At 33.5% G+C, this 26,209-nt stretch overlaps 3 protein-coding genes across 4 annotated transcripts; all 3 read right to left on the bottom strand.

Annotated features, from left to right (window-relative positions):
* Positions 1-4: 4 nt before the first annotated feature.
* Positions 5-5,888, bottom strand: LOC133171793 (triokinase/FMN cyclase-like). The gene is made up of 16 exons (XM_061306600.1): positions 5,655-5,888; positions 5,357-5,467; positions 4,726-4,910; positions 4,575-4,653; positions 4,362-4,451; positions 4,217-4,251; positions 3,902-3,986; positions 3,588-3,677; positions 3,365-3,481; positions 2,955-3,092; positions 2,419-2,553; positions 1,440-1,558; positions 1,229-1,332; positions 1,114-1,147; positions 495-581; positions 5-383 (listed from the first exon to the last, which is right to left on the bottom strand). The coding sequence occupies exons 1-16, from the start codon at positions 5,851-5,853 to the stop codon at positions 228-230; spliced, it is 1,764 nt and encodes a 587-aa protein (XP_061162584.1). The 5' UTR covers positions 5,854-5,888; the 3' UTR covers positions 5-227.
* A 1,788-nt stretch (positions 5,889-7,676) lies between these two features.
* LOC133171783 (triokinase/FMN cyclase-like) lies at positions 7,677-15,901 on the bottom strand. Its single transcript, XM_061306588.1, has 16 exons — positions 15,662-15,901; positions 14,847-14,957; positions 14,125-14,309; positions 13,814-13,892; positions 13,478-13,567; positions 13,201-13,235; positions 12,901-12,985; positions 12,708-12,797; positions 10,953-11,069; positions 10,711-10,848; positions 10,260-10,394; positions 9,688-9,806; positions 9,494-9,597; positions 9,113-9,146; positions 8,926-9,012; positions 7,677-8,462 (listed from the first exon to the last, which is right to left on the bottom strand). Exons 1-16 carry the CDS (start codon positions 15,858-15,860, stop codon positions 8,307-8,309), a joined length of 1,764 nt encoding a protein of 587 aa, XP_061162572.1. The 5' UTR covers positions 15,861-15,901; the 3' UTR covers positions 7,677-8,306.
* Positions 15,902-19,507: 3,606 nt separating this feature from the next.
* Positions 19,508-26,187, bottom strand: LOC133171760 (zonadhesin-like). 2 transcript variants are annotated; one of them, XM_061306563.1, is made up of 17 exons: positions 26,095-26,187; positions 25,792-25,890; positions 25,160-25,258; positions 24,519-24,617; positions 24,227-24,325; positions 23,988-24,086; positions 23,692-23,790; positions 23,483-23,584; positions 23,232-23,342; positions 22,940-23,038; positions 22,265-22,369; positions 21,872-22,116; positions 21,274-21,578; positions 20,846-21,135; positions 20,487-20,686; positions 20,198-20,393; positions 19,508-19,995 (listed from the first exon to the last, which is right to left on the bottom strand). In XM_061306563.1, exons 1-17 carry the CDS (start codon positions 26,108-26,110, stop codon positions 19,715-19,717), a joined length of 2,544 nt encoding a protein of 847 aa, XP_061162547.1. In that variant the 5' UTR covers positions 26,111-26,187; the 3' UTR covers positions 19,508-19,714. The 2 variants fall into 2 exon arrangements, with proteins under 2 accessions (XP_061162547.1, XP_061162552.1); XM_061306568.1 differs by lacking the exon at positions 25,160-25,258.
* Between the last annotated feature and the right edge of the window lie 22 nt (positions 26,188-26,209).

Genomic DNA, 26,209 nt, shown 5'->3' with positions numbered 1-26,209 from the left:
TATGAAAAAAAATATTTATCTTTATTTTCAATATCATTGAGACGTTCATTTCACAGTTTCTATAAACAACAGCAAAATGAAATCAAATAATCATATTTCTAAATATTCCTACTGATACAATTGGATTTTATTTTCTTGTAGTGGCTATTTACAGATTAAATATGTATACTGAATTTTCTCATATAGAATCGTTTCCAAAAGATTCCATCAGTAATTATTAATCGCTTTTATGTCTTCTTGAGAATCTCAAGTATTGCTCTGAACCACACTGTCACGGCCACTGCCCCGGGGTCGGGGTTCTTTAACCTCTCTGCACTGACATAACTTGCCCTCCCAGCCTGGGCTTTCATAGAAGCTGTGGCTAGGGCAGCAGATTCTGTGGCCTGTTATGAAGATACAAAGTGAAATGGAGGAGGAGTTTCCTCAAGTTATATTTCTTAAAATTCATTTTTTCTGCACAATTTATGACTTTTTAGAGTGTTGAATATACTTACTTGCACAATTGTCTCCAGAATTTTAACAGGACTAGATAACGATCCCGAAGTTTTCAAAGCTGAATCGGCAGCAAATAAAGCGTCAACCTGAAGAATGTCATGGTTTTCAACTTTTTATGAACAGCCTAATTTAGAATGTGTCTTCGAATTAAGAAAATTTTTGAGGAGCGTTTTAGCCTGTTCTTATATTGTTGTTCATAGGATATGACAAAATGTTAAAGATGCTGCGAAATTTAAAACTATATTTTCGGAACCACGAATAAAAAATAATAAAATATCAAAGTTTACGTTAATGCCAACTCGAGATTAGAGATCTTTTGCAGATATAGTTTGATTTTTCTTGTTTTCTTTTGATATCAAGACATTCCCGGGAGAAAAAAAAATCCCTTGCTAAATCTTCAACTGTTTGTACATGTACGTATTGCTAAAGGGTAGTTCTAAGGAAATTAGGTTTATATCAATTATATGTGTTAAATAAATTTGTACAAATCTTCGCCATTATCATTATCTTGGACGATATCAAATTATATTTTGATTCAGATAACGGTTTTATTTGAAAATATTCCTTGACTTGTGTAAATAAATATTGAGCACGGAGTTACCTCAGAATACTACATACCATCGTTCTATCGCCGGGCTGCGCACCTCCATATCTAAATAAAACCGGGGATATAAAAATTATTTCACATTAAATGAGGCATCATTTAAACATGCTTTAAAAATCTTCGTTTTACCTCATTATTGTGGAGGTCCCATTACTCAGGGCTTCCTTCCATCCTGTCATACTAACATTATTTTGTAAAGAATGGGAGGCCGATGTGAAGAACAGACTATACAGCTATGAATAAAAAAAAAATAATCACAATCTGTACCAGTAACCATATGAAATAATGAATTGATTTATTTTTGCCAATACACTAATTTTGAAAATTCTAGTTGTCCTACCGCTCCTGATGATCCGCCCATTGAATTCTCTACAATCCTTGCTAGTGACAGAGCTAAGGTTGCTGGATTGTCTACAGGTAAGTTAGGCTTCTCCTTCTGTCCCAGTTCTTTCATTATTGCTATATTACGAATTAAATTTTGATGATAATAATATTTTTCTTTTCAAGTTTATTGAATTTTTAAAAGTTGTTTTCCCCAATAATGTTCCCAAAAGATACCACTTTCTTGCTTAGGTATAAAATTTAAGGAATTACTGTCTAATTTTTTCTTGGCTTTATGATTTGAACAAGCAGTTCAGTCATGTAATAATTTGCATAAAAGGCACAAAAAAGGATGCCAAAACAAATGGCTTTAATGAAGATATAAAGTTATTCACTTCATTGAAGTTTTATCTCGGACAAAGGCATTTGAAAATGTAATTAAATCTTGAAAATTATACATGTATACATATAACATATCATTAAACACATTACAACTATTGGATTTTTTTCTTCTGGCATGTAAATATTAAACTCGCACTTTCACAAAAAAGTAGATTTTATCAACATTTTTTAGTACATGACATGTAAGTCAACTTTAATGACTTCGGGTTCAGTCCAGCATTAAAAAGAACTTGCACTACATGTGCAATCCATACAGCAGTTAAGTGACATACAGATATATTAATATGTACGTAATTTTTCTTCAAGATTCCCTCTCTTAGTTAACATCGCCATAAATAACAACTAATGAGGAGTAATATTTCAGTCATACAGTACAAATAAATGAACCAATCATAGGCCTTATTTGATTACAAAGAGACCACATCTGGTTAATCAACTTTTATTCCTTTGACCCATGAAATAATGCAGCATGAACTTTGCTCCTCTCCCTCTCACCTTTGCCTTCTGACCTTACGCACATATACGAACCATTGCCCCCTCTAACCCCTTTAATAATGCTGACCTTTGCCCCCTTTCACCCCTGAAATAATGCTGACCTTTGGCCCCTCTGGCGAGTGTTGTACCACAGTCTCCATCCCCACTCTCCTTGTCCAGGTTGTTGAGTTCCTCCTCAGAGGATATCAGTCTCTCCATGGACAGCTTTATTATGTCATGTAGCATGTCAGCTGTCTCTGAAAATGACAGGGGAAACTAAAACACTTTGGGAAAAAACACCCCTCATTTGGCAATCTTTTTTCTTCAATATTTTAAAAGCCTTAAAGTTTGAAACTAGTACCAGTGCTAACTAATAATTAGAAAAGGAATAAGATTCTTCCTTCAAAAAAAAAAAATCTTAGATGGTAAAATAAATATGTCCCACCATTACTTAGTCATAGAAATGAGCAATATTCGAGAAACATTTGATCCAAAAGTTTAGGAAGGGTTAACACATGTGTAACCCCTTTTTCAAAATTTTATTGGTACAAGCCCTTGCTGTTCCTTTTAGCTAATAGCTAGTAACCATTGATTGTCAACATCCTGGATATAAAAGTGTAATATTTGAGTATATATTTAAACATTGTAAATAAAATACCTTTAGATGTACGAACAGAATTGCCAGTTTTCACATGGTTTTCTTCTTCTTCAATCGGTATAAACAGTGGTGTTTTTCTCACAGAACTATCACGTGATATAATAGGACTGGACCAGCCCGGAACAGTTGCCTTGGCATCTTTAAAAAATTATTTCAGAAGTCAAAATTTTCTTTCGTGTTTTTTGAATTTCTACTGAATTACTTTTTTAAACAATCACCTAATTAACAGCAATGGTACACAATAATAAAAAAAGCATAAACCTCCGTTTTATACGTAAAATATTTAACAAAATTTATTCCATTATTACCCTTCACTCACTTTATCTTCATTGAAATAAATAAAAAAAATTACTGGGAAAACAATTAAGATACATGGATATTTTACAATTCTTCGTTTTGGACGGACATACCTAGGCAGCGTTTGATTGTTTTATCCAGATGAAGAATAGTGACAGACAGTCCGGCCATTTCTAATGACGTCATAAACGAACCGCAATATGCTCTCTCCACAACCACGCCCCTCTCCTCTGCACGGAAACAGAGTGGGAAATTAGTCATTGTTTGTTACCAAGATTTAAAAATTTAGATTTTTTGGTACTATGTTGGGGGAAAGTTTTTTTTAAAGGTCGGTACCTAATTGCTTGATGACTTCCCCGACTATTATGTTGATTTCCAGCAGCGACATTCCTCCCAAGTTATTTACCATACAGGCCACCTTGTCCCCTACAGTAGCATCATATTCCAAAAATAACCAAATTTGAACTTTGATTTATAGCTTATTTATTACAAACCACTGAAAATCGGAAATATTCAAACATGTATAAGTATATTTATTTCTAACAAAATATTAGAAGCTACATGTACATTTATTCGTTGAAATTCTTTTGAAATTCCAAATCATAGATCCTCTATACACCAAACTACAGTATACTAAATCTAAACTATACCCGCTTTTAGCTTGATATGTGTTGTAGTACTGGTGTTGGTCATGTGGTCAAGAATCATCTTTACGACTTCATTAGCTGGTTTAATCTAAAATTTAATTTCTTTTATTAATTCAAAATTCCATAACGCTTTTTTGCCATTAAATAACCATCTTTATTTGTTTTTTAATACATTTTTGTGGTTTCATTTTACTGCTGTGAATGTAAGGCGCAAAATTTTATCAAAACGTAGCCTTCGTCCGAGTTATCCTTTCGTGAAGCATTTTAAATCCTTTTGCCTTTTTAACTAAATCTAGTAAATGAAATCAACGTTCTTACCTTCGTTCTTTTAACACCTGCCTCACCATGTAAACCTGAGGTACGAAAAAAATTCTATAACTAGAAAGAATTGCAATGCAAAGGAAATGAAAAATGTTTTCTTGCTGGTTTCTTTTTTTAATAGATGCTTCTTTCATTGATATACCTAAACCAAGTTCCATTTCATCCTCGCCAAGACTAAAAGTTGGTCCAGAACCGGGGACACTGCATGATGTCAGACTTACACCCATCGTTCCTTGAAAACAATTTGAGTAAAGCTGCTAGTTGTTATAGTTGGGAAACTATTCAAACACAGAAAAATTAGCTGGAATTTTCGAGTACCAACATCGAACTATGATATCAACTGAATGATATTTACCCATGTTTGCAGTGACATGTTTTCCAACTTCAACTATTTCTTCTAAACTTTTCCCTTCCTCCGCTAACGCACCGCATATCTACATTAAAATCATGTTACTTTTATGTTAAGAGTATTTTAGTTTAAGTAAGGAATAAAGCTAATAGTTTACCTTATTTAGGAGAACAGTTCCCGCCAACCCTCTTCGCCCTGCTGATCTGTCTGATGACGTCAGAGCACAGTCCTCGCCAATGGTTATCGAGTCCACATTTAGTCCTTCCCTCTTTGCGCATTCTATCGCCAATCCGAAGTTTAGACGATCCCCGGTATAATTGGTGATTACAACGACACAACCGGCTAAAAATGTGATAAATAATTAAATGCGGTTTCTTTGTATACATGTATGTATGAAATAGTCTTTTTTAGATTTGATGTGTATCAGGTGATAACTGACATGGGAGCTCGTGATAATTTGTTGCAGTATAGTCAAACCAGGGTATATTGGTAATGTAGTTGTCTTTTTTTCTTCCTCTCTCTTTCAAAAAAGGACCCTACGTGCCTGCTCTAGCCTACATCTTTACCTAATCAATATATACAAAGTCAGGCTTTCTGACGTAATGAAAACCAAAAAAGGAATGCAGAAAGAAAATAATGGGAGGTCACACGACATCCAGTGTGGTTATCAAGGTATAACCCAGATTTTTCTTTTTATTAACAAAGGTTTGTCTAATGTAGATATATTATTCAGACAGTACAAAGTCATGTTTTTAATCCATGAATGCGTAACTAATTGTAGGACTCACCAGAATTGTGTTTGGTGACGTATCTGAGGGCTGTGAGGATACTGCTCGGTGGAGGAGAAGCGAAAACTGCTCCAGCAACGGCCGCAGTCAACATACCGCGTCCGACATAACCTAGTGAGTACAAAAAACTGAATTCCCAGTGTAAAAGAGTAGATCGCATACAGGTCACACATGTATTCCTTAAATGAAGGCATAGAGTGAGGCTTATTGCATGACAGAATTTCAAAATCAAGACAGATAAATATTTCTTCGTTATCAGAAAGCTTTTGCGTTTATCAGAGTGGCCCTCCATATTTACCTGCCTGCGCTGGTTCGTGCCCTGACCCTCCACCACACAGCAGCGTGACTTTTCCCGCTTTTATCACCTCCTCAACATCTTCTCTGACGACGATTTTGTGTCCCTGCAAAATACGAAGGGAGGAATGGACACTGACCAGTCCCCGGAGAGCGTCGTCTACACAACCGTCCACAGAGTTTATTAACTTTTTTGTGGTCATCTCTACATAATACTATATTTGACGATCGTATTTATCATTCAGCTTTGTACGATAGCCGATAAATACATAAATTCTCCAATTTGTCAAAAATTGAAAAGAGGTTGTCTGATATGGTATCTTACCTAATGAAATGCGCTTTTCCAATATTTTTTCTGTACAGATTTCACAACTACAATTCAGTTCTCACACAGTACGTATTAATATGACATGCGCGGACCTACAGCCCCCCCCCTTTCACTCGAAATAGCTTTTTCGATCGGGTGTGGACAGCTGTTTCCTGGGGGGGGGGGGGGGGCTGTCCAAAAAAAAAAATATGAGTACGATTTTTTTCAAGTGGGTGTGCGTTCCTCTTGACCCCGGTAAATTCCTGGATCCGTGCATTACTGGTCTTCGTACCAAAACTTTCCCAAGGGCGGATCTAGGCTTTATAATAATATACTACGGTTATGCGTATGTGCAAGTATGAGGGGAGTTGGAGGACAACTTTCAGGCCCCTGAAACTAAAAGTTTGATAATATTTTTTTTGTCATTATTAATTACTTTATACACAGATAATACAATGGAACTGACAAGAACAAAATTAAAATATTGATTTATCAAATTAAGTCCCACAAAAAATGGGGTAGAGGGCGGGGGGGGGGGGGGACCAACCTTTCAATGACCATTTTCAACAATAGGTCATATTTGGAAAAAAGGTAGGAGGAAGCATCTCCTCCCCCATTACTACGTACCTATATACATATGCTGAAATTATCTTTCATATCTTGCTATTATATAAATAATGTAATATTTCATTGAAATACTCTATATGTATATTTTCAGTACTATTTTTAGTGTTCACCATTACAATGTAGTTACATAGGAGTATCATATGTTGTAGATTTTGAATTTACTAGGTGGAAGTAAATGCAAAATTGACAACATATGTATCGTGTTGTACAATTTGCATTTACTTCCACTTAGTAAAAACATTACAGCATGATAAAAGGACACCTCTTTAAGATCATTTTAAGGTTCATTATACAACTGTTTACTCAAATAAAAATTTTGCTTTAATGATTTTCCGATAGGAAGGAAGGCCATTATTTGTTCCCCCGGCTTATAGACATGCTTTTTGTAAAAAAAAAAAAAAATGTGTTTACAATTTGGTAAATCAACATAAACGTACCCAGTCTAGGTTTCGTATCATTCAAAGAAAAACAACTCTTTGGCTGTAGTATTGTCCTATTTCTTAATATTCTTATATATTTCAACTACGGTTTGCATGAACATGTATTTATGAAGAAAAAGAATGATATAAATGAAAATAAATGAAAAACAAGTTTTTATGTGGGGGACAAAATAATAGCTTTTTCAGAAATAATCCGATTTGTTGACAAAAGTAGGACAATTTTCCGTCATATATTTTTTTCTTTAAATTTTGCAGAGAAGCCTTGATACATCAAAAGTACTCTTACCTTAAGATTGAGATTTTTCTGACTTGTACGGGGCAAAAATAGCAGATTTTGATAAAATACAACTAATGGATAATTACTTCATCTAACTTGGTTTCTAGAATTCCCTACGAGAATTTTAAGCACTGACACTCTACATCTTTTTACATGTGTCTCAAACAAATACAGCTGAACTTTGGTATCTCGGACACGGATATCTCGAATACCATGGATATGTCGAAATGATCTGGAAGTCCCTAAGCAATTTTTCTCTAAGTATTTTACCCTCAATATCTCGAACCTTCGGATATCTCGAAGTTTTTTCTTGGTCCCACCAAGTTCGATATAACGAGGTTTGAATGTGCCTTGTACATTGAGAAAAACAAATAATTTAAGTTATAAATATAGATTTAATAATTTGCCATCACTGAAAATATCACAGGGTTTTTTACCCTCATATATATAAAACAATGTCCTGTGCGCATGGCAAATCTTGAAACACGGACATACCGGTATTTAATATCATATAATCAATATAAATCAATAATTTGTACATTAATATTTTATCATACAAATGTACTTAGTAAATCAAATGCCATTCAACAGTAATCATAATAATCCTGTATATTCTAGGTATAATTTACACCAAAATTAATATCTTGAACTTACCCAAGCACCTAAAAAAAATTCCGAATTTACAGTTAAAATTCTCAAAATTATAAACTTGACTGTAATTCAAGTACAATATGGAATTCAACGATCCATTTTATTAAAAAACAAAGCTTAAAAGTCAAAATAATTTAGTATGGAATCTTCCTAGGATAAAATGCACTATTTGGTAGTCCAGGATTAAAAGCCATATGGATCAGATTGTAATTTCTCTGTGTTTTGTGCTGTTTTGAGGACCTCTTTATATGTGTTTTATGCTGTTTTGAGGACCTCTTTATCTGTGTTTTATGCTGTTTTGAGGACCTCTTTATCTGTGTTTTATGCTGCTTTGAGGACCTCTTTATCTGTGTTTTATGCTGTTTTGAGGACCTCTAACACTGCTTTCATCCAATAAGTAACAGAAACAGCCCCTGGGTCTGGACTCCTTAACCTTTCTGCACTCACATAGCTTGCCCTTCCGGCCTTGGCTTTCATTTCAGCAGTGGCCTGGGTGGCTTTTTCTGCTGCCTGTAGCATTATAAAAAAAAATTCAATATGTATTCAATGAAAAAAACATTAAAAAAAAAGTCTTTTTATCTATATCATTTTTTTTTAAAAATGTACAACTACCACAACGCATGGGGCAATATGGGCCAAAATCAACTCCATCTCAGATATAGATAATATTTTTCATGATTGTATGCTGTGGATGTCTCTTTTTCAAAAATGCATCAAACTGTTCAAGGTAGTTTTGGATGGAAATAAAGCATGCAACCATGTTTCTTGTAACTTGTGACATAGATACCAGTAGAAAGTAAAAGTCCCTTGGAAAGAAAATTCACCTGTGTCATATTTTTCCAGACATATTTTCAAACAAAAAATCCCTTATACAGCAGGCCCAAACCTAAGAGTTACTTTTTAGTTTTTAAATTAATTAAAAACACAAGCTTTGGTGAGCATTGTGGTTTAAGGGCCTGTAAATTTTGCTTACCTGTACTGCTGCCTCTAAAGCTTGAACAGGTGTGGACGATAATATTTTCTCTGACAGTGTAGTGCCAGCAGCTACTAATGAGTCCACCTTAGAATATATATATATATACGGATAAATCTCTTTGCTACTCAAGACACACAGATATATAAATATTTTAAGTAATTAAGAAACTCTGCTTTCTCCTCACCATTGTTCTATCTCCTGGCTCAGCTCCTCCGTACCTGTAATTATAATTAATTAATGATTAAGGTAATAAAAACTATCATACTAACCATGAGTAATAACCCTAATGTTGCATTCCCAGTTTTTATACACTGTGTAATCTACATGCAGTGCAAATTGGGAATACTGTGGATCACTATATTTTTGCGACACCTTATTTTTGTGAGCAATGGTTAGTGTTGTATATAATCCTTAACAATACAAATTTATGCGAGAATGAAACTTTCCCGAGCAGACACGCATAATTACACGAAAATAAAGTTCTGACAAATAAAAAAGTGATTTACAGTATATCAATGTGTTAAATTAGCAAGCATTTAGAAAACACTGCTTCCAATATACCTACTTCATGACTGTGTTGTTCCCGTTAGTTAAAGCACAGACCCAGTCCTTAGGGGTTACAGAAGATTGGAGACAGAGTGAAGCAGATGTCAAGAATAAACTGTAAAGCTGTAAAAATATTAAGTGCAAATTGAAAAAAAATAAAAATATAATTATTTTTAAGGTCATGCAAATGTGAACTTGAAACAAACTCTATACCGCCCCTGAGGATCCACCCATGGAGTTCTCGACAATCTTAGCCAGAGACAAGGCAAGGTCTGCTGGGATTTGTACAGGGAGACTTGGATTATTCTTTGGTCCCAGATTTTGTAAAACACCTGGAAAAAAAACATAAATATTGCAGATGCATTACTTTACCTTCTTCTATGAAACAAAATCTTAACTATATAAAGAAAAGGTGATCATAGTTTATATAAACCTGAACAAGACAATCAATGTGATTGTAAAAAGTCTATTCAATGGTTGAGTAATTATCTTGTCAAATACAGTTCAGCTTCAATATCTCTAACACTGATATTTAAAACACCATAGCTATATATAGAAATGAATCAATGATCCCAACATTATCATCAATTCCCCTTTCAACTTCAATATATATTGAAGTCTATTCTAGAATTCACTGTTTATCTTTCATTCCATAAAAAACTGCTACCTTCATGATTTACCTGAATCCAAATTATTTCTTCTCTTGTGCTTTTTACATGTCTGACCAATAACACAACTTGTACCATGCCCCCCCTCCCTTCCTCTGACTCTTTAAAATGTCTCACCTTTGGCCCCCCTGGCCAGTGTTGACCCACAATCCCCATCCCCACTCTCCTTGTCCAGGTTGTTGAGTTCCTCCTCTGAGGATATCAGTTTTTCCATGGACTTTCTTAACATGTCATACAGCATGTCAGCTGTCTCTGAAGATATAATATTTAGACATACATGTACTTACTCATACATACTGTAGATTCCTAAATATTCGCGAGGAATTAATTATCGCGTAATTACGCAAGAAGGATCTCTCGCGAAATAAAATTACTCGTTTTTATTTTTATTGTGCTGAAATCCATGTAAAATCAGTTGATCAACCATCCATTCGCGAATTATTGTTCTCGCGATTTGACGTTTAAGGGCTATTTCGAGATATTAAGTACCCGCATAAAATAGGGAATCTACAGTAGTTCACATATCACACAATTTGAAAAACTGAGTAGTAACTACTAGAAGCTCTACCTTTGGGTACACTGACAGCATTACTAGACTTCACAGCCTCATCTTTCTGGTTGTAAGGCATTACTGCAGGATTCTCGCGTGTTGATTTTCCCACAGGCAACATTGGCACCGGCCAGCCGGGAGCTGTGGTTTTGGCATCTAATTAAAAGAGACCTCCACTGTGTAGCAAAGGAAAACCAGTATTTTTTGCATAAAGTCCAGAAAATAAAGATTTCTATTTAACAATGTAATTATTCTGATACCCAAGCAGCGCCTGATTGTGTCATCCAGATGTAACAATGTAATTGAAACCCCTGCCATTTCTAGTGATGTCATCAAGGATCCACAGTAAGCCCGCTCCACTGCTACACCTCTACTCTCTGTGGAATATTTTGATCTCGAGTAAGTAAATGCTTTCTATGTTAAAACCAAGTCTGACTATTTCAATCAATTTGAAAAATCTTCTTTCTTCACAACTTACATTTATTCCTAGATTGATTTACAATCTCATTTTTTCTATGAAGGCTAATTCACCCCCCTCCCCCTTGAGTTTAGGGTGAGAGACTGAGGCAGAATAGAATTGATGTGTACGCAGAGAACGGCAGGGGGTTGGGGGTCTTGAGGCCCCCCCCCCCACCAGTGTTTTAGGGCTCTGGTCAGACATGTAATATAGTTTTTGCCAGCCAGGAAAAAAATTACAACTTTAAAAATTTTGTCAAGCAAGGACGAAAAAGGAAGATTGTCAAAATTCGAAGTCCTATTTCTTGTGTGTGTTTCTTGAAGGGGGGGGGGGGGGTGTCCATCTTTCATAATCCAAATTTTTATTAATACATTACCAAATTACCATGATTTAACAATGGTGCAACAAACAGTGGGGGTCCACCCTTTCAATGTACATTTTCAATAGTAAAAGGTTAGGTTTTGGGAATAAGTAGGGGGAGGCTCCCCTTACACTACGTGCCTGCTGGTGAGGGCCAAGAAGCTCCGGAGTTTTACCAAATATTTCATTCATTTTCTTTAAATATAAAAATTATGCCATTTAGTTTTTGTTTAGGAAATAAAAGACAGAGTAATATTTATTGTTTTAACGAAAATTAATATTCCATGGAAACTTATTGTACATATAATTGAGGCTAAAAATTTAACCGATATATTAATTGGTATCATATAATCATTCTTAATGTATAAAAACACGTATACAAAATTTTAATTATGAACAAAAAAAATATCGTATTGTAAATCATACTAGTAGATCATAGCATTCAACGATGTGGCTGAAATTTAATTTTTCAAAGATCTTAAAAAAAAATATCAATGTATGATAGAACAATGACAAAATAATGAATGATTTATTTGGATTTGGCAGTTATTAAATAAAAGATTTCAAATTTTATCATACAGCCATGATAATTGAAAATTTAAATCGACACAGTATGACACAGAATAAATTGAAACACGAATATTTGTTGGATGGTACTGAAATTTTTTTCTCCGAATAATTCTCTCTTCTTTTTTTTTCTTATCTTTTTCCCCCTTTTTTCTGAAAATGATGTGTACGCACTTGCGTATAGGCAGCTACATGCCTGTGAGGGTAAAAACACAAGATAGCAAGACAAGGTTAGAGCAACAACAAAAGGAAAATAGAGCTTAACTGCAAAGGTGATGTTATTCTTGCTTTCACATAACTCCACTCTTGCATTTTTCTCTATCATGTCCCTAAAATGGAGTTATCAACCTTGTGGTCTTAATCCCTCCCACTTTAACTCTCCAACCCTCATATTTCCCCCAGTTTCTCATCTTTTCACATTTTCTCCTGTGTGTTGTTGCCCTCACACTTTTTCTCCCTTAATGTATGGTCAAAATGAGAAAGAAGGGAGAAGCTCCACCTATTTGTACATCATAAAAAGCTCATTTTAATGCTGTTCATGAATTCAAAACTACAATTCTTAATAATGTAATTTGTATGGTCAATACTGGCTGTTCTTTCATATACAAATACTTAAAATTCCTACATGTACCTAACTGCTGAATAGCCTCTCTGGCAATGATGCTCATTTCTAAAACTGAAGTCCCACCAAGATTGTTAATCATACATGCCACTTTGTCACCTGTAAAAGAAGCATTTGATATAGTTTCTACAGGTAAAAAAATTCTATAGGGAAAACCACTATAGGTATCTGTAACATTAGCTGCTAATGGTTACTCCCTTACCTTTTTTTAGGTTAATGTGAGTTGATGTTTTGGGGTTTGTCATGTGATCCAGCATCATTGTAACAACTTCTTTGGCTGATACAAGCTGATTTAAAAAAAAATACATCATAAAAATACATCTCAGTGGTACTTAGAGGCATCCCTTCCTTATATATTTCATCAGAGACGGAAATTCATAAGAGATATAAGGACACTTGACTTTAAGTATCTCGAAATCAAATCAAGTTGCTTTTATATCAATATGTTGGAGTCCTTGAATTATTTTAAAGCAAATTAAGTAAAATAGAAGATTATAATTACTTTTGTCCTTTTGACACCAGCTTCCCCATGTATACCTGTGAACGAAAAAACAACAGTAATTTACATATATGTGCTGTGTGAATCATTCAGAGTTATATTGCTCAGTATTTCCATTCTTATTCCTTGAACATGTACAATTTTATATACAAACATTACTGTTTTTCACAATGGGTCCTCTGTCATGCAAGTTTGGAATATAACAGATTTCACTCACAACTGAATTTACAAACAGAAAAACATACATGAATCTCATGCAGATGCTAGAGGAAATGCTTACCTAACCCTAACTCCATTTCATCACTCTTCAGTTCAAATGATGGCCCTGCCCCTGGAAGACTGCAGGGAGTCAAACTAACTCCGATGGTGCCTAAATAAAAGATATAATTAGCAGAGCAAGAGCTTTAGATTGGGACAAATATCTTTGTCCTTGTATGCTGTATTTCATTCTTTTGTTCTACAATCTTATTTTAAATTATACCTAGTTTTTTTTAATGAAAATATATCTGTATCAATGTTATAAAAGTAATTTTTCATTTCCCGTGTGATTATAAGTATCTAAAAAGATTATGAAAATAAATCGTGATGTATCTTTGTAAGTCTTCTGTAAACTGACCCATATTTTTGGCAGCATTACTAGCCACCTGATGGATTTCTTCCAAGCTTTTTCCTTCTTCTGCTAATGCACCACAAATCTAAAATGTACAAAAAAGAGAGAAAATGAAACATCCCTCAAAAACTGAATAACAAATCAGTGGGAAGAAATTCCCTTAAAGATTTTTTTGGTCCTGATGCAAATTAAAGCATTCTAGTTTTTGCCTGTGAATAAACTTGAGCAAGATCTCTATGAAAAGATCTCTGACATCCATTGACATTCTATACATTTGAATTAATTCTGTCATTCTCTTTAAAATATACATTCAATACCTTATGAATAAAAACTGTGCCACAAAGTCCTCGTCTGCCTGCAGTTTTGTCAGCAGATGTAAGGGCACAGTCCTCTCCAACAACAACCATGTTGACCTTTAACCCCTCAGCCTTTGCCCTTTCTGCTGCCAGGCCAAAGTTCAGTCTGTCCCCAGTGTAATTCTTCACAATGATCAAAGAACCAGCTACCCAAAAGGAAAGTTGGAAACTGATAGGATGTATGTAGCTTTTGAAAAATGGATTGATCAATTCTTGCTGGACAAGCACTACCCTTACAAATTTTCATATATTACATGTAATGTTTGACTTCATGTGAAGAAGTATTATTATTTGTCATAGCTGATAATAACCATGATAATTCTGGTATTCATTTTAATTTGATAATTCCTGTATTTATTTTAATCTTTATTTCCTGACAACTTTAAAAAAAATTATCTGGTGAAATCAGAAAGAGTGTGGCATTTTAAATAGGAACTTAGTGTAGTTATCATGATCATTTTGCAAGAAAGCTTCCAATGACAATTAACACAGCAGCTCATTACTCACATTGCCCTTTTAAATGATTTCTAGCATACAATGAAAACAAGTTTCATGCTTTAAAATTGGTCTAACTCTACGAAAATAAAGCTGTAAAAAAACAATTCAAATGTTATATACCGGGTATGTGAAACTGTGTTAATTTTTGATATTAAGTATTAATTAATTAAGTATATTTTACATACCTGCCCCTGCCCTAGTGATAGACCTGAGGGCTGCTAGTATGCTGCTGGGAGGAGGGGAGGTAAACACTGCCCCAGCTACAGCTGCTGACAGCATTCCAGAGCCAATGTAGCCTGTGATGTTTTTTAAAAATATGAATTATACTAATTGCCAAGTAACCACTAAACTTTCATACTTAATGATACATGAAAAAATACATGTAAAATAAATTGCAAGAATACTTAAAAAATTTACTAAAACATGCAAATTTATATTTTTTCTTTTTAATAGGCCTAATTAACACACATGATTATCAGAACTGTTACAAACTTTAATCATTTATCATCTCATAGAAAACGGTCTCTATTTGTAAAGGATATTTTTTCCATTGAAGTATGTTTCCATCTTACTACTAAATCTAATATGATTTTTCCCCAAAATGATTGCAAATTGATAGATTTAATCTTATACTGTTAATGTGTAGGCAAGCTTATAATGCAGATTTATCTTAAGTGTTCCCATATTTATCAATTTTGTAGCAGGTATAAACCTTGTCTAGTTGACCAACTTCTTAATGACATAATACATAACATATAGAGTAATGTAGTATTATGTAAATGGTGCAGAAAGGGACCCCAAAGTACCCTTGAAAATTGACGTTGTGGATATGTTAAAACGATAACAGAGTTTGTGCTAAGAGCAGAAACATAGATAACATGTCTCGTCTAAAAGTTTTTGCCCAAGTCCTGCAAAAAATCTCTCAAATTTTGAAAAAATAGCCAATAAATCAGTATTGAAGTAGTCATAAAAAAGAGACCTGTAAATATTTAATATTAACCTGCATGTGCCGGTTCATGTCCAGACCCTCCTCCACAGAGGAGGGTTACTTTTCCAGCTTTGATGACATCTTCTACGTCACTGCGGACCACGACTCTGTGTCCCTGCAAAATCTGTAGACCGGGGTTTATGAATACCAACCCTTCTAATGCCTCGTCAACGCATCTTTCCACCGAATTTATCAGCTTTTTTGATGACATGATAACGATCACTGTAGCAGAGGAAATGTAGACTGAATGAATAGTCTGTATCTTCAAAGTGTTTGAAAATCGAAAGTCAAGCAAAAGTTAAAGTTGACAGAGCTTTTTTCCGGAATAACAACAACAGCTGTCGCGGTACAATACATTTTTAAATACTCATGAAACCTGTATTTTACGTCAACGCATTTAAAAACATAAATTGATAATTTAATGCTTATCAATATTATAGCTATATATGGCGTATCTGACCTTAAAAATAAAAAGTACAAGATTGAGTGCAGATGAACATGATATTTGTTATACAAAATTACGTTCAAATTTATAATTTTCACCGTTTTTGAACTTGAATAACCCTTCGTTTCTATAGTTAAATTGACTTAAAACTGAGTCTGATATTTAAATGCGGAGTCGGAAAATGAATCGGTTATTGTTTTAAATTTCTTATATCTATGAAACGCGATTGATTTAATCAAAATTTGTAATTTACAGGAAAGTCCTATCTTTATATAAAGTAATAAAACAAATAGAAAGATCTTTTTAATTTTAGTTAGTCTGAACTTATCAAAAATACGCCATATATGACTTTAGTTAAAGAAAGCAGCAATAATATACTTATGCATAAAATGAACAAATGTTTTTCATTGCCTCTGATGAAACAAAAAAGACATAGTATTAACATATATTGACATCATTTAATAATGAAATGTTTTGTTTCGTTTGCTTTTTTATGGTACATGTAGTTATATATGCTTTGTACACGAGGTATGCTCGACGTGTATACTACGCGTTTGTGCATTTCGAATGAATATAAACATGAAATATTCAGCTGCTTCCGTCCATTGAACAATGAATGACGTCACTATCTCTGCATTGCTAAGATAAATAATCAGTGACGTCACAATAGCCTATCGTTGAAGAAAGAAAATGCTGGCGGTAAGTTTTTAATACTTGATACATTTGATACTTGGCAAGTATACTCCACTTCTATTCATTTAAACATAATTAAACTTTCGTTTCTTTCTTCTATTCACATTTTTTTGTTCGTTGATTTTTCTCTGGAGGAAGATGTGAATTTGATTATGACTCTTGATCTTAGATCTCTGCGAGGCTAATATTGTGAAAATTGTATATTATGCATAAATATATATATATATATATATATAAAAGACAAAAATTTTTTTTTTTTTCAAAGAGTAGACCACAAAAAAAATTTTCCTTATAATGGTAACATGTTGAATTACTTGGGGATTGTATTTTCACGTTTGGGTTAATTATACAAAGCAAGAAAACGTTTGTGTTAACAAGCACAAAAGGCAATGCATGGTGTGATACGTAAGATTAGCCAATATGACTTACACTTTGAATGTCACCTGGATTTGTTTGATAAAGTAGTTTAATATATATTATAGAGTCATACTGAACAAAACTTGTGTATGGAAAAGAAAATAAATTGTGTAGAATTGTATATTTGTATCTGCGTAAACAATATAATTAAGGTGAAGCAGCAAATTCCCGGATTTCCTTTGTTAAAGTATTTTTGACAACTGTTGTTTATCAAATTTATAGTATGAGCAAACTTTTCATACATTGTAATGTAAAATGGATAAATGCAACAGTCAAACAAAGGTTAAAATATCAATATATTCTGAAGTGGAATAGTGAAGTTCGAGAATGTTCAAATGTGTAAATTACAGAATTTTTAAGACCAAAATTATCTATCTCTGTTATCATGTAAATTTTGGAAAACTCTTGTAAAATCACCACCTCCCAGTCGAAACAGGCAATGAACGACTTTGTATTTTGTGCTATAGTAAAGAGAGAACAGATGAATACCACTATATTTTAGAATATAATGTTTTAGGATAGTTGAGGGGAAAAAAATCTTGAGCCAGAAATTTTGTTATAAGCCAAATATTATGAAGTTTTGTGAAATTAAGTGCTCAAAAGATGTTGAAATTTTAAGAAAGCGCTGTTCGTTTATTACTAAAATTAATTGTTTCATCTCCTCTCCCTCTCTAGCTAGACTTGACTCACACTTCTTGCTTGACCCATTGTATGTATATGTGTTATATATATATATATATATTTTGTACCTCACGTACCATTTACATGGTTTTTAGAGAATAAAATGAACTGAACTGCCACGTCAAAAATAATAATAATAAAAATAATAATTTTTATCCTAAATAGATAACAACATTATAGAATATTTTCTTTTAATGTTAATTAAAATGTTAACCTGAAAGATGTGCACTACATGTATATTCATTTTGGTCTCTAAAACATTTAACATCACAAATCTTTATCGTTAACTTGTATACATTCTCATTTCGCTCGTTCACCAGTGATTTAATTAAATTTGAATTACCAACGTAGTTCATTGAATGGAGAACCCAATTCATAGCCGAAAGAACTCGAAATTCCCTTGGAATCACAAAACATCTTTAGCTTACGTCAAAATCTTTGAAATAATCTAGAAGCCAAAAATCACCAAACTACTGCTATGTGCAAATTAAATAGTTTCAGTTCGAAATAATCATCTTACAGATAATTGAAATTTTGACTCAAGTCTAAGTCTGTTTCATGATCCCGGTTCTCATACGTTTTTTTCCCCTTAAAGTATATGTTGGTTCTGTATATTGACAAAATTTCTGTTTTGAAAAAATACAATGCTCTTTAAAAGATATTATTAAAATATTAGAATTTTGTGAGCAATTTTCTCAATAATTTGAATGTTTTCATTTAATTTAATATGCCGATTTTGAATAAAACTTGAAAATCTTTAATTTTGATTTGTTTTTTACAGGAATTTAAATATCAGTAGGTTATCTATAGATGTACTCCAAACCATGTCGTTAAATAAAAATAACAACGTTAAAGTGGGTGTAGAACCAGATCCAGCGGAAGTTGAGGTAAAAGAAGAAATAACCTACGTAAAGTCATGCTTTTTATACTCCATATAATACTTCGTTTAAAATGATTAACACATTTCATTTATGTATAAATATTTTCAGTTGTACGTTGAGAACATAATCGGAAGTGCTTTACAGCAGCTGAAAAATGAGAGTGCTGTTGGTAAGAAAAATGGATTAACACAGACAGGTCGAACTGTAAGTAATTCATTGATCAGTAAGTAGTTCTCAGCTAATCACTAGAAGTACTAGAATTTGCTTTAAATCTACTTATTTCTAAATTTCCTCTATATATTTACTCGTATCACTACCACTGAAAAAATCATGTTTCTCTACAATTATTCTGGACATTTTTCATCCGTAAAAAAACCGTATTAAGTATTAAACAAAACAATAAAGATATAAAGTAATCTTCATATTTTTTTGTCTGGAATACTCAATGAAGTTTAAAGTTTACTGAAAGAAAAAAAAATATTTAAGAAAAAAAATTGAAAATTACTGATCTTTCAATAGGAATCAATCATTTTTTTCTCAATTATTTACATTTCTAGCGAAAGAGAAAGACATTCAAAGAAAAGTGGACCTCATTGTTCACTTGCTGTTACAGGAAAGGAAACTAAATTCTGAGGAAACATCATATTTAATAGTGAAGGAAAAATGAATATGAATATATACATGGACGCTAAGAAACAATACTGTTAATAAAAAATTGTATTTTTTAAAATCTGCAGGACATTCCTCAATTTCGGTCACATCTGACTTCTTCATTTGCCATATTCAGTTATAATATTGTTTTTTGTTAATCATGTGTTATTTGCAATTGTAAGCGTTCTATTTCCCAGTCCATTTTACATTATGTACATGAATACAGTGATCTTTTAAAGATATTTTATTCCAGTAAATTACAATAAATATATAGACAATTTGTTCATGCATTGAAATTTAATGTCCAGGACAATCACATATTTTTTCCTCTATAATAACTCGGTCTCCTGAAAACGTAAAGTCTGCACATCCCGAAGACGTGTGACCACGGGGCAGAGATCGGCTTTTAGTCTGGCCCTTAAACTTGACGTAAGCACGATGTTTCTTGCCGTCTGTGACGCTGAGCGTGGTGTATCTACAAGCCTGCGTATGTCTGGATTTGTAGAAACATTCTCCCGCTAACTCAATAGTAGCACTGCAATTTCGAACGTTTTCTGACACAGAACACGACGTTGCCGCTATGGAAGAGAAAATGAACAATATTTTATGATTATGTGGACCCAGCATACGTGTACGTCAGTTTTTTAACGAGATCATGTACATAGGCCTGATTTACTTATGGCATTCTATGCAATATTTGTGTCTAGTTACAAAATATTTACGAGAGATGCATGGTTTTTTTTTAAAATAAAAAACGATCAAATTTTACTTTTCACTTACGTTTACATTTTATGACACCGTCCCCTGTAAATCCAATCTGGCATGTGCACTGAGGTACACCGTGTATGACGTCACAAGTAGCCTCAGTGTGACAAGTTTGTTTTTTGCCCTTGACCAACTGAGGGCGCTTTTTGCCTGGTAATTTACGACACGTGTCGACTCCAGAGCAATCGGGCTTCGTGTAAACTGCTTTTAACTAGAATAGGAGAGACAAAATTTGCAAGTTTTATAGATGAAATCAATAATTATGGATACGCCATTACAATAATAAATAATCATGATAACGTACTGGAAAATAATAAGGACCCCTTGAACACCCACAATCTTTTGCCCTGACACACTTTTCTCCACTTAAGACAAAACCATGAGCACAACGACAGCTTTCAGTCTTTGGCAGAATGCATTTCTTTTCTGCATTTGGATCCATACATGTATTGGGACATGCAGATGCAAACCACCAGTAAAACTTTCTCTTTCCACACTTAAGTTCTACAACGGTATTGTATTAAAATAATAGTACTTGTAAAATCTATTTTCTCAGAGTTTCAATCGTATATATGTATTTTTTTTTCAAATGGTGACAAAACAAAGCATACAAGCAGATATGAATTCTTTACAATCAGCAATGCAAAGAAAATATTAACTCACTCCGTTTGCAAGTCGGAACACGGTACCTCCAATATACGAGCTGACCACGTTTGGCGCACAGAGTGGCGAATCCTTCTAAATGTCTACAGAGAGTGGAATCAGCCTCAAGGCCACTGGCACAATAGTCCTGCCTGCAGGCTTTATACATTCTGTCTGCAAGCTCTGGGAACGCTTTCATACAACGTTTGAATGGTGAATATTTGTATTTCCTGTTAAGCAATCCACATTTCCTGAACGAGTAGGAGCCCCTACGGTTCCAACATGTTATGGTAGACCCAAGGGACTCGCATCTAAAATTTTAAAGATTCTATGATTCTTTGGCTAACCATTAAATCTTAATGACCAAAAGAATTTGAATTGATTACTAACTATCCTTTAGCATTTTGGATGATAACGCAATACAAATCAAAAATAATCTTGACATTTACGTTTGGTTATTCTCCATTTCTGTCACTAAATAGCTGTTTCCAATATATGACCCAGCCTCCTGTCCATAACTCGTAACATCTTCACCACCTTTAATTCTCAAATCGTCCCTCTTTTTGTTACAGTTCCCACAGATTCCAGTCAAAGAATCACCAAAGTCTAATGGAACAGACAGTGCTACCATTCCCCTTCCATTCCAGAACAACCGAATACTACAGCCGTTAAAAAGGACGATCACACCTAGCCCGCTGTAGTGAATTGTTACGGCGGCAGATGTGTAAGGTAAGTACACCTGGAGGTCGTCCACCTGAGAATAAGGTGATATGAAATATAAAGATTCTTTCTGCATCCATAATAAGAAAATGCATCTAGCTGTACACATTTTGTCTACCAAAAAGGTTATACATGTATTGAAAAAATATTGATAAGCAAGAGGGAAATTACCACCAAATTCTACATGAAATGTCATAATAATTGAAGATAAAAATGTACATGTGTTTTAATAAGCATTATGAAGTAAAATATAAATACATATATGGATTCACTATAATGCCGTTTGAAAGATCTTTCTACAAATTTAATGGTTGAATCCAGTCTTACCATGACTTCTAAATTTCTACCCATGTGTATCTTCCTTCCTGCAGCAGAGATTTCGATATACTCTAACGTTGTTCCCTTTCTTGGAGAGTCTGTCTTTTTGTACTTTATCTCCGTCGTGTATTGACATGGGGAACTGGAATTACTGTATTGGGACAAGGCGTATTTACAAGTTCCAGCAAACCTCACAAAGTTCCCATCGTACAGATTATACCACGTGTCACTCGTGATTGTGCATGTGCATAGTTCTAGAAATAATTTTTTAAAAAATCAAAAAGATTTTTCATGCATTATTTGACTTGACCATACTTCAAACTCTCGCTGGAAAGTATTTTGTAATCAATCATTTTAATTTGCAAAAGTGACCGCCCCTCCCCCGATTTATAAACAACTTACTTTTACAGATCATGCCGTCTCCTTCGAATCCCCCGTCACATTTACATTTTCCTCTGTAGCAGCTGGCATTGTCACCGCATCTAACTCGCTTCCACCCACACAGTCCTGACAATAACATACAATAAATCACAAAACAAACAATAAATCAGGAACCAAACCTCACTCTATACATTCTACTCTTAATAAAGGTACTAAATGTACGTAGTACTTGTCCCTAATATGTTAATAAAAGAAACACGATGTTACTTAGATCTAGGAAAACCGAGCTGAAGAGAGGTGATTCGATAAAAAAGAAAAAATAATAATAAGTTCCCTCTAAGGTCTATCATCCTACTGTTCACTCGTATAAAAATTTTCTTTAACGCTTATGATTTTCTAAAAAAAAAAAATCAAATTTATAACTAAAATGCACACGATTTCAGCATACCCTTCAGGGCAAAATGTTACATGAGTAGGATTGTTAAAAAGGAATGAAAGACATTTATCCCCATTAGCGCTACCTTTTACGATAAGTACAATGAATCTTAATTAATAATTTTATTTTATAAGGCTTACAGACATCAGGAATTGATACGAAACTATCATAAAGTTAATTTCTTTGAAGTCTTTCTAGCCTAAAAGTCTAAACATGTCGAAAGCTCAAACCAGTGATTTACAAGAATAAACTATACATACTCTTGCAAGTTTCTCCTGATCCGTAAGTACCCATAGAACAGACACATTTGTTATTTATACATCGTGCATACATATGACATTTCTTTCCACCACAGGTATCTGCAGAACAAAAGAAATATGTCGCTTGTAATGTATTTGTATTTTTTTTCAAACAAGTAATCATTTGAGATGGTAAAGGATATACCATTAAAAATGTCTGAGAAATCATGCACATATGATGAAACAATTACCGTTTTGTTCAAATGAGTTTTTTTTTTTCTTTTTTGATACAATAGTAGTGGGTAAACTGTACCTGTACAAGTGAAACCATCGCCATAGAAGCCTCTTACACATTTGCATTTCCTTCTGCGTCCATATCGTGAACATCGAGCATTCTTTCCACAGACCTTACCTCCACAGCTTTCTGGTTTTAAAATAAGTGTCACAAACAAAAATAATAGATGTAAGATTATCTGCCTATTCAAACACCCATAAGTTTACCTTCCATCTTTTCGAATATTGCCAACAAAATGAAATCAAATACATAATTTATTAACGTTCTACCTTGACACTTAGTGGCACCGTCTCCTATATACCCTCTCTTACACTGGCATTTATTGGATCGACACTTTGCGTTTCGCGCGCATTTCGAAGCATCACATTTAACTACAAATAGAAATTCCATACAGAAGAAAAGAAATTAATAAAAAGATGTACATTTTATGACAGTTAAGTCAGAGTATGTGATAGTTCCTTAAACGAATTCCACACACCTTCACATTTGTTTCCAATCATCACGTATCCTCTGTTACACGTGCATCTGTTGTCGACGCATGAAGCAAATCGAGGACAGTTAAAAGAGTGGCAAAGTTCTAAAACAAAAAAGGGGTTGCCAAAAACACTAGTAAAATCTTTACATGGTGAAAATAACGAAGTGTGACTTGGATAATTTTTATCTTACACTGATCTGGAGAAGGGCAATTTTGTGTGAAGAATAAGTCAATCATATAAAATATGTACTAAACTAGTTTACAGGAGTTTTGTATCTGATAGGTCATTGTAGTCTTACCTTCACAACTACCACTTCTTTCAATGAAGCCCACTTTACAGGTACACTTATTGTGGCGACAAACTGCATTAGCTTTACAATCACTGTCCACACATTTCACTATTATAATAATACATGTATATAATAAGAACTGAATCCTTAACTTCAGTACTTTTTCGAATTATCATTTAATCTAAAATATTATCTGAAACCCAGCAGAATGTATAAAGTGGAGAAATATTGAAAAGAGGAAAACTTACCTTCACATTCGCCATTGATTTCTACATATCCGGAATTACATTTGCATTTGTTGTCTACACAAGCTGAATTCGATGGACATGCACTATCCACACACTTTACTGCAAGGTTAGTAACACTTTAATTATATTCCACAAATAAAAATGTAAGCAATACAATATACGTATATGTCTTCCATTGAATTAAACGGTACTGATACCACACTACCGAAGTGCAGGAGTAGAAAAAAAATTCTCTAAAATGCTGGAGATGATACATATTAAACATTTTAAACGTTTCAATAATTTCTGTTACCTTCACAAATTCCACCATTGTCTATGTAGCCATCTACACAGACACATTTGTTGTTTTTGCAAAGTGCATTTGTCTGGCAATTTTTATCTACACATTCAGCTGCAAGAGAGAAAAATAATTATTTTTCTACAGATTTCTTCATATTTATTTAGGAAAACTGGATATGAAAATTATCTTCAGAGTTTCAGATGTAAACAAAACTATTCATTAAACACAAACCACCAGTTTACTTTTTAACAACCCAGAACCAGTTCAGATCAATATGAAAGTTCAAAATATTACTTCTCTTACCTTGATTTTAATATTTACCATACATGTATTTGAAAGTATCTACACAAGATTTCATAATAAATTTTTATTAGACTTTTTTTTACATTTTATTTCACACTTACTACAACCTTAACTGGCACAAACTTAATACGTATATATGAATCCTATAATTCATCACTGTTTCTATCTACCTCATCTCACACTGACCTCTATTAATCTTCCTCATCGATATATCTAATTCAAATATTAGTCAGACCTTCTGACGTACTGATTCTGATGTGTTATGTTATGATCCTGCTGTTATTGATACGATTATTATTTACAAAATATTAACAAAAATAACAAAAATAAATAAATCAATTAATTCTCACTCTCACAAGTCCCCATAACGTCGATGAAGCCAGTTTTACAGGTACATTTGTTGTTTGAACACTCAGCATTTGAAGGACAGTCGCTATCGATACATTTTTCTGGAAAAAAAATTATTTCATAAATTCATAAATGCCATATCTATCCTTTTAGAGCATTTACTTCTGTATTACTAACTAATACATTTTATAGCATTTATTTCTGCATTACTAACTGATACGTTTTAGAGCATTTACTTCTATATTACTAACTGATACGTTTTATAGCATTTACTTCTGTATTACTAACTGATACGTTTTATAGCATTTACCTCTGTATTACTACATGTAACTGATATGTTTTATAGCATTTATTTCTGTAATCCTAACTGATACGTTTTATAGCATTTACTTCTGTATTACTAACTGATACGTTTTATAGCATTTACTTCTGTATTACTAACTGATACGTTTTATAGCATTTACTTCTGTGTTACTAGCTGATACGTTTTACAGCATTTACTTCTGTGTTACTAACTGATACGTTTTATAGCATCTACTTCTGTATTGCTAACTGATACGTTTTATAGCATCTACTTCTGTATTGCTAACTGATACGTTTTATAGCATTTATTTCTGATTTCTTTCATACTCACTTTCACAAGTTCCCATAACATCGACGAAGCCAGTTTTACAGGTACATTTGTTGTCTGAACACTCAGCATTTGTGGGACAGTCACTATCGATACATTTTTCTGAAAAAAAGAATCATTCTGGCTTGTATAATTTCAAATAAACCCACTTCTTCCCACAGGGGATTGTGTGGATTTTTCTTACCCCTAACAATGTTTAGGCAACCTCGCTATCTGAACTTTTAAAATTACGATCTATGCTGCTACACAGGTAAAATGTTTTATAGTTTATATTTATATAATACACATACATAATGTAAAACTCACTCTCACAAGTCCCCATAACGTCGATGAATCCAGTTTTACATGTACACTTGTTGTTTGAACACTCAGCATTTGAAGGACAATCACTATTGATGCATTTTTCTGAAAACAGAATCTT

Source organism: Saccostrea echinata, unplaced genomic scaffold, assembly GCF_033153115.1.
Source record: "Saccostrea echinata isolate AGI-Se365-2 ecotype Australia unplaced genomic scaffold, CSIRO_AGI_Sech_v1 ptg000002l, whole genome shotgun sequence".
NCBI classification, from domain to species: Eukaryota; Metazoa; Mollusca; class Bivalvia; order Ostreida; family Ostreidae; genus Saccostrea; species Saccostrea echinata.
Note: the sequence above shows the minus strand (reverse complement) of the source record. Positions and strands in the feature narration are given on the sequence as shown.

What these genes read in the sequence shown, in the direction of transcription:
- LOC133171760 (XM_061306563.1), bottom strand. An exon ending in AAGAAGTGGTAGTTGTGAAG is followed by an intron (nt 23,791 to 23,987) that starts GTAAGACTACAA and finishes TTTTTGTTTTAG; the next exon opens with AACTTTGCCACTCTTTTAAC. An exon ending in TGTTCCGACTTGCAAACGGA is followed by an intron (nt 20,687 to 20,845) that starts GTGAGTTAATAT and finishes ATACCGTTGTAG; the next exon opens with AACTTAAGTGTGGAAAGAGA.
- LOC133171783 (XM_061306588.1), bottom strand. Translation starts at nt 15,860, where the DNA reads ATGTCATCAAAAAAGCTGATAAATTCGGTGGAAAGATGCGTTGACGAG. An exon ending in TATCACTAGGGCAGGGGCAG is followed by an intron (nt 14,310 to 14,846) that starts GTATGTAAAATA and finishes CCTTTTGGGTAG; the next exon opens with CTGGTTCTTTGATCATTGTG. An exon ending in TGAAATGGAGTTAGGGTTAG is followed by an intron (nt 13,236 to 13,477) that starts GTAAGCATTTCC and finishes TTTCGTTCACAG; the next exon opens with GTATACATGGGGAAGCTGGT.
- LOC133171793 (XM_061306600.1), bottom strand. Translation starts at nt 5,853, where the DNA reads ATGACCACAAAAAAGTTAATAAACTCTGTGGACGGTTGTGTAGACGAC. An exon ending in ACATATCAAGCTAAAAGCGG is followed by an intron (nt 3,678 to 3,901) that starts GTATAGTTTAGA and finishes ATGCTACTGTAG; the next exon opens with GGGACAAGGTGGCCTGTATG. An exon ending in TTCTGGAGACAATTGTGCAA is followed by an intron (nt 384 to 494) that starts GTAAGTATATTC and finishes TCTTCATAACAG; the next exon opens with GCCACAGAATCTGCTGCCCT.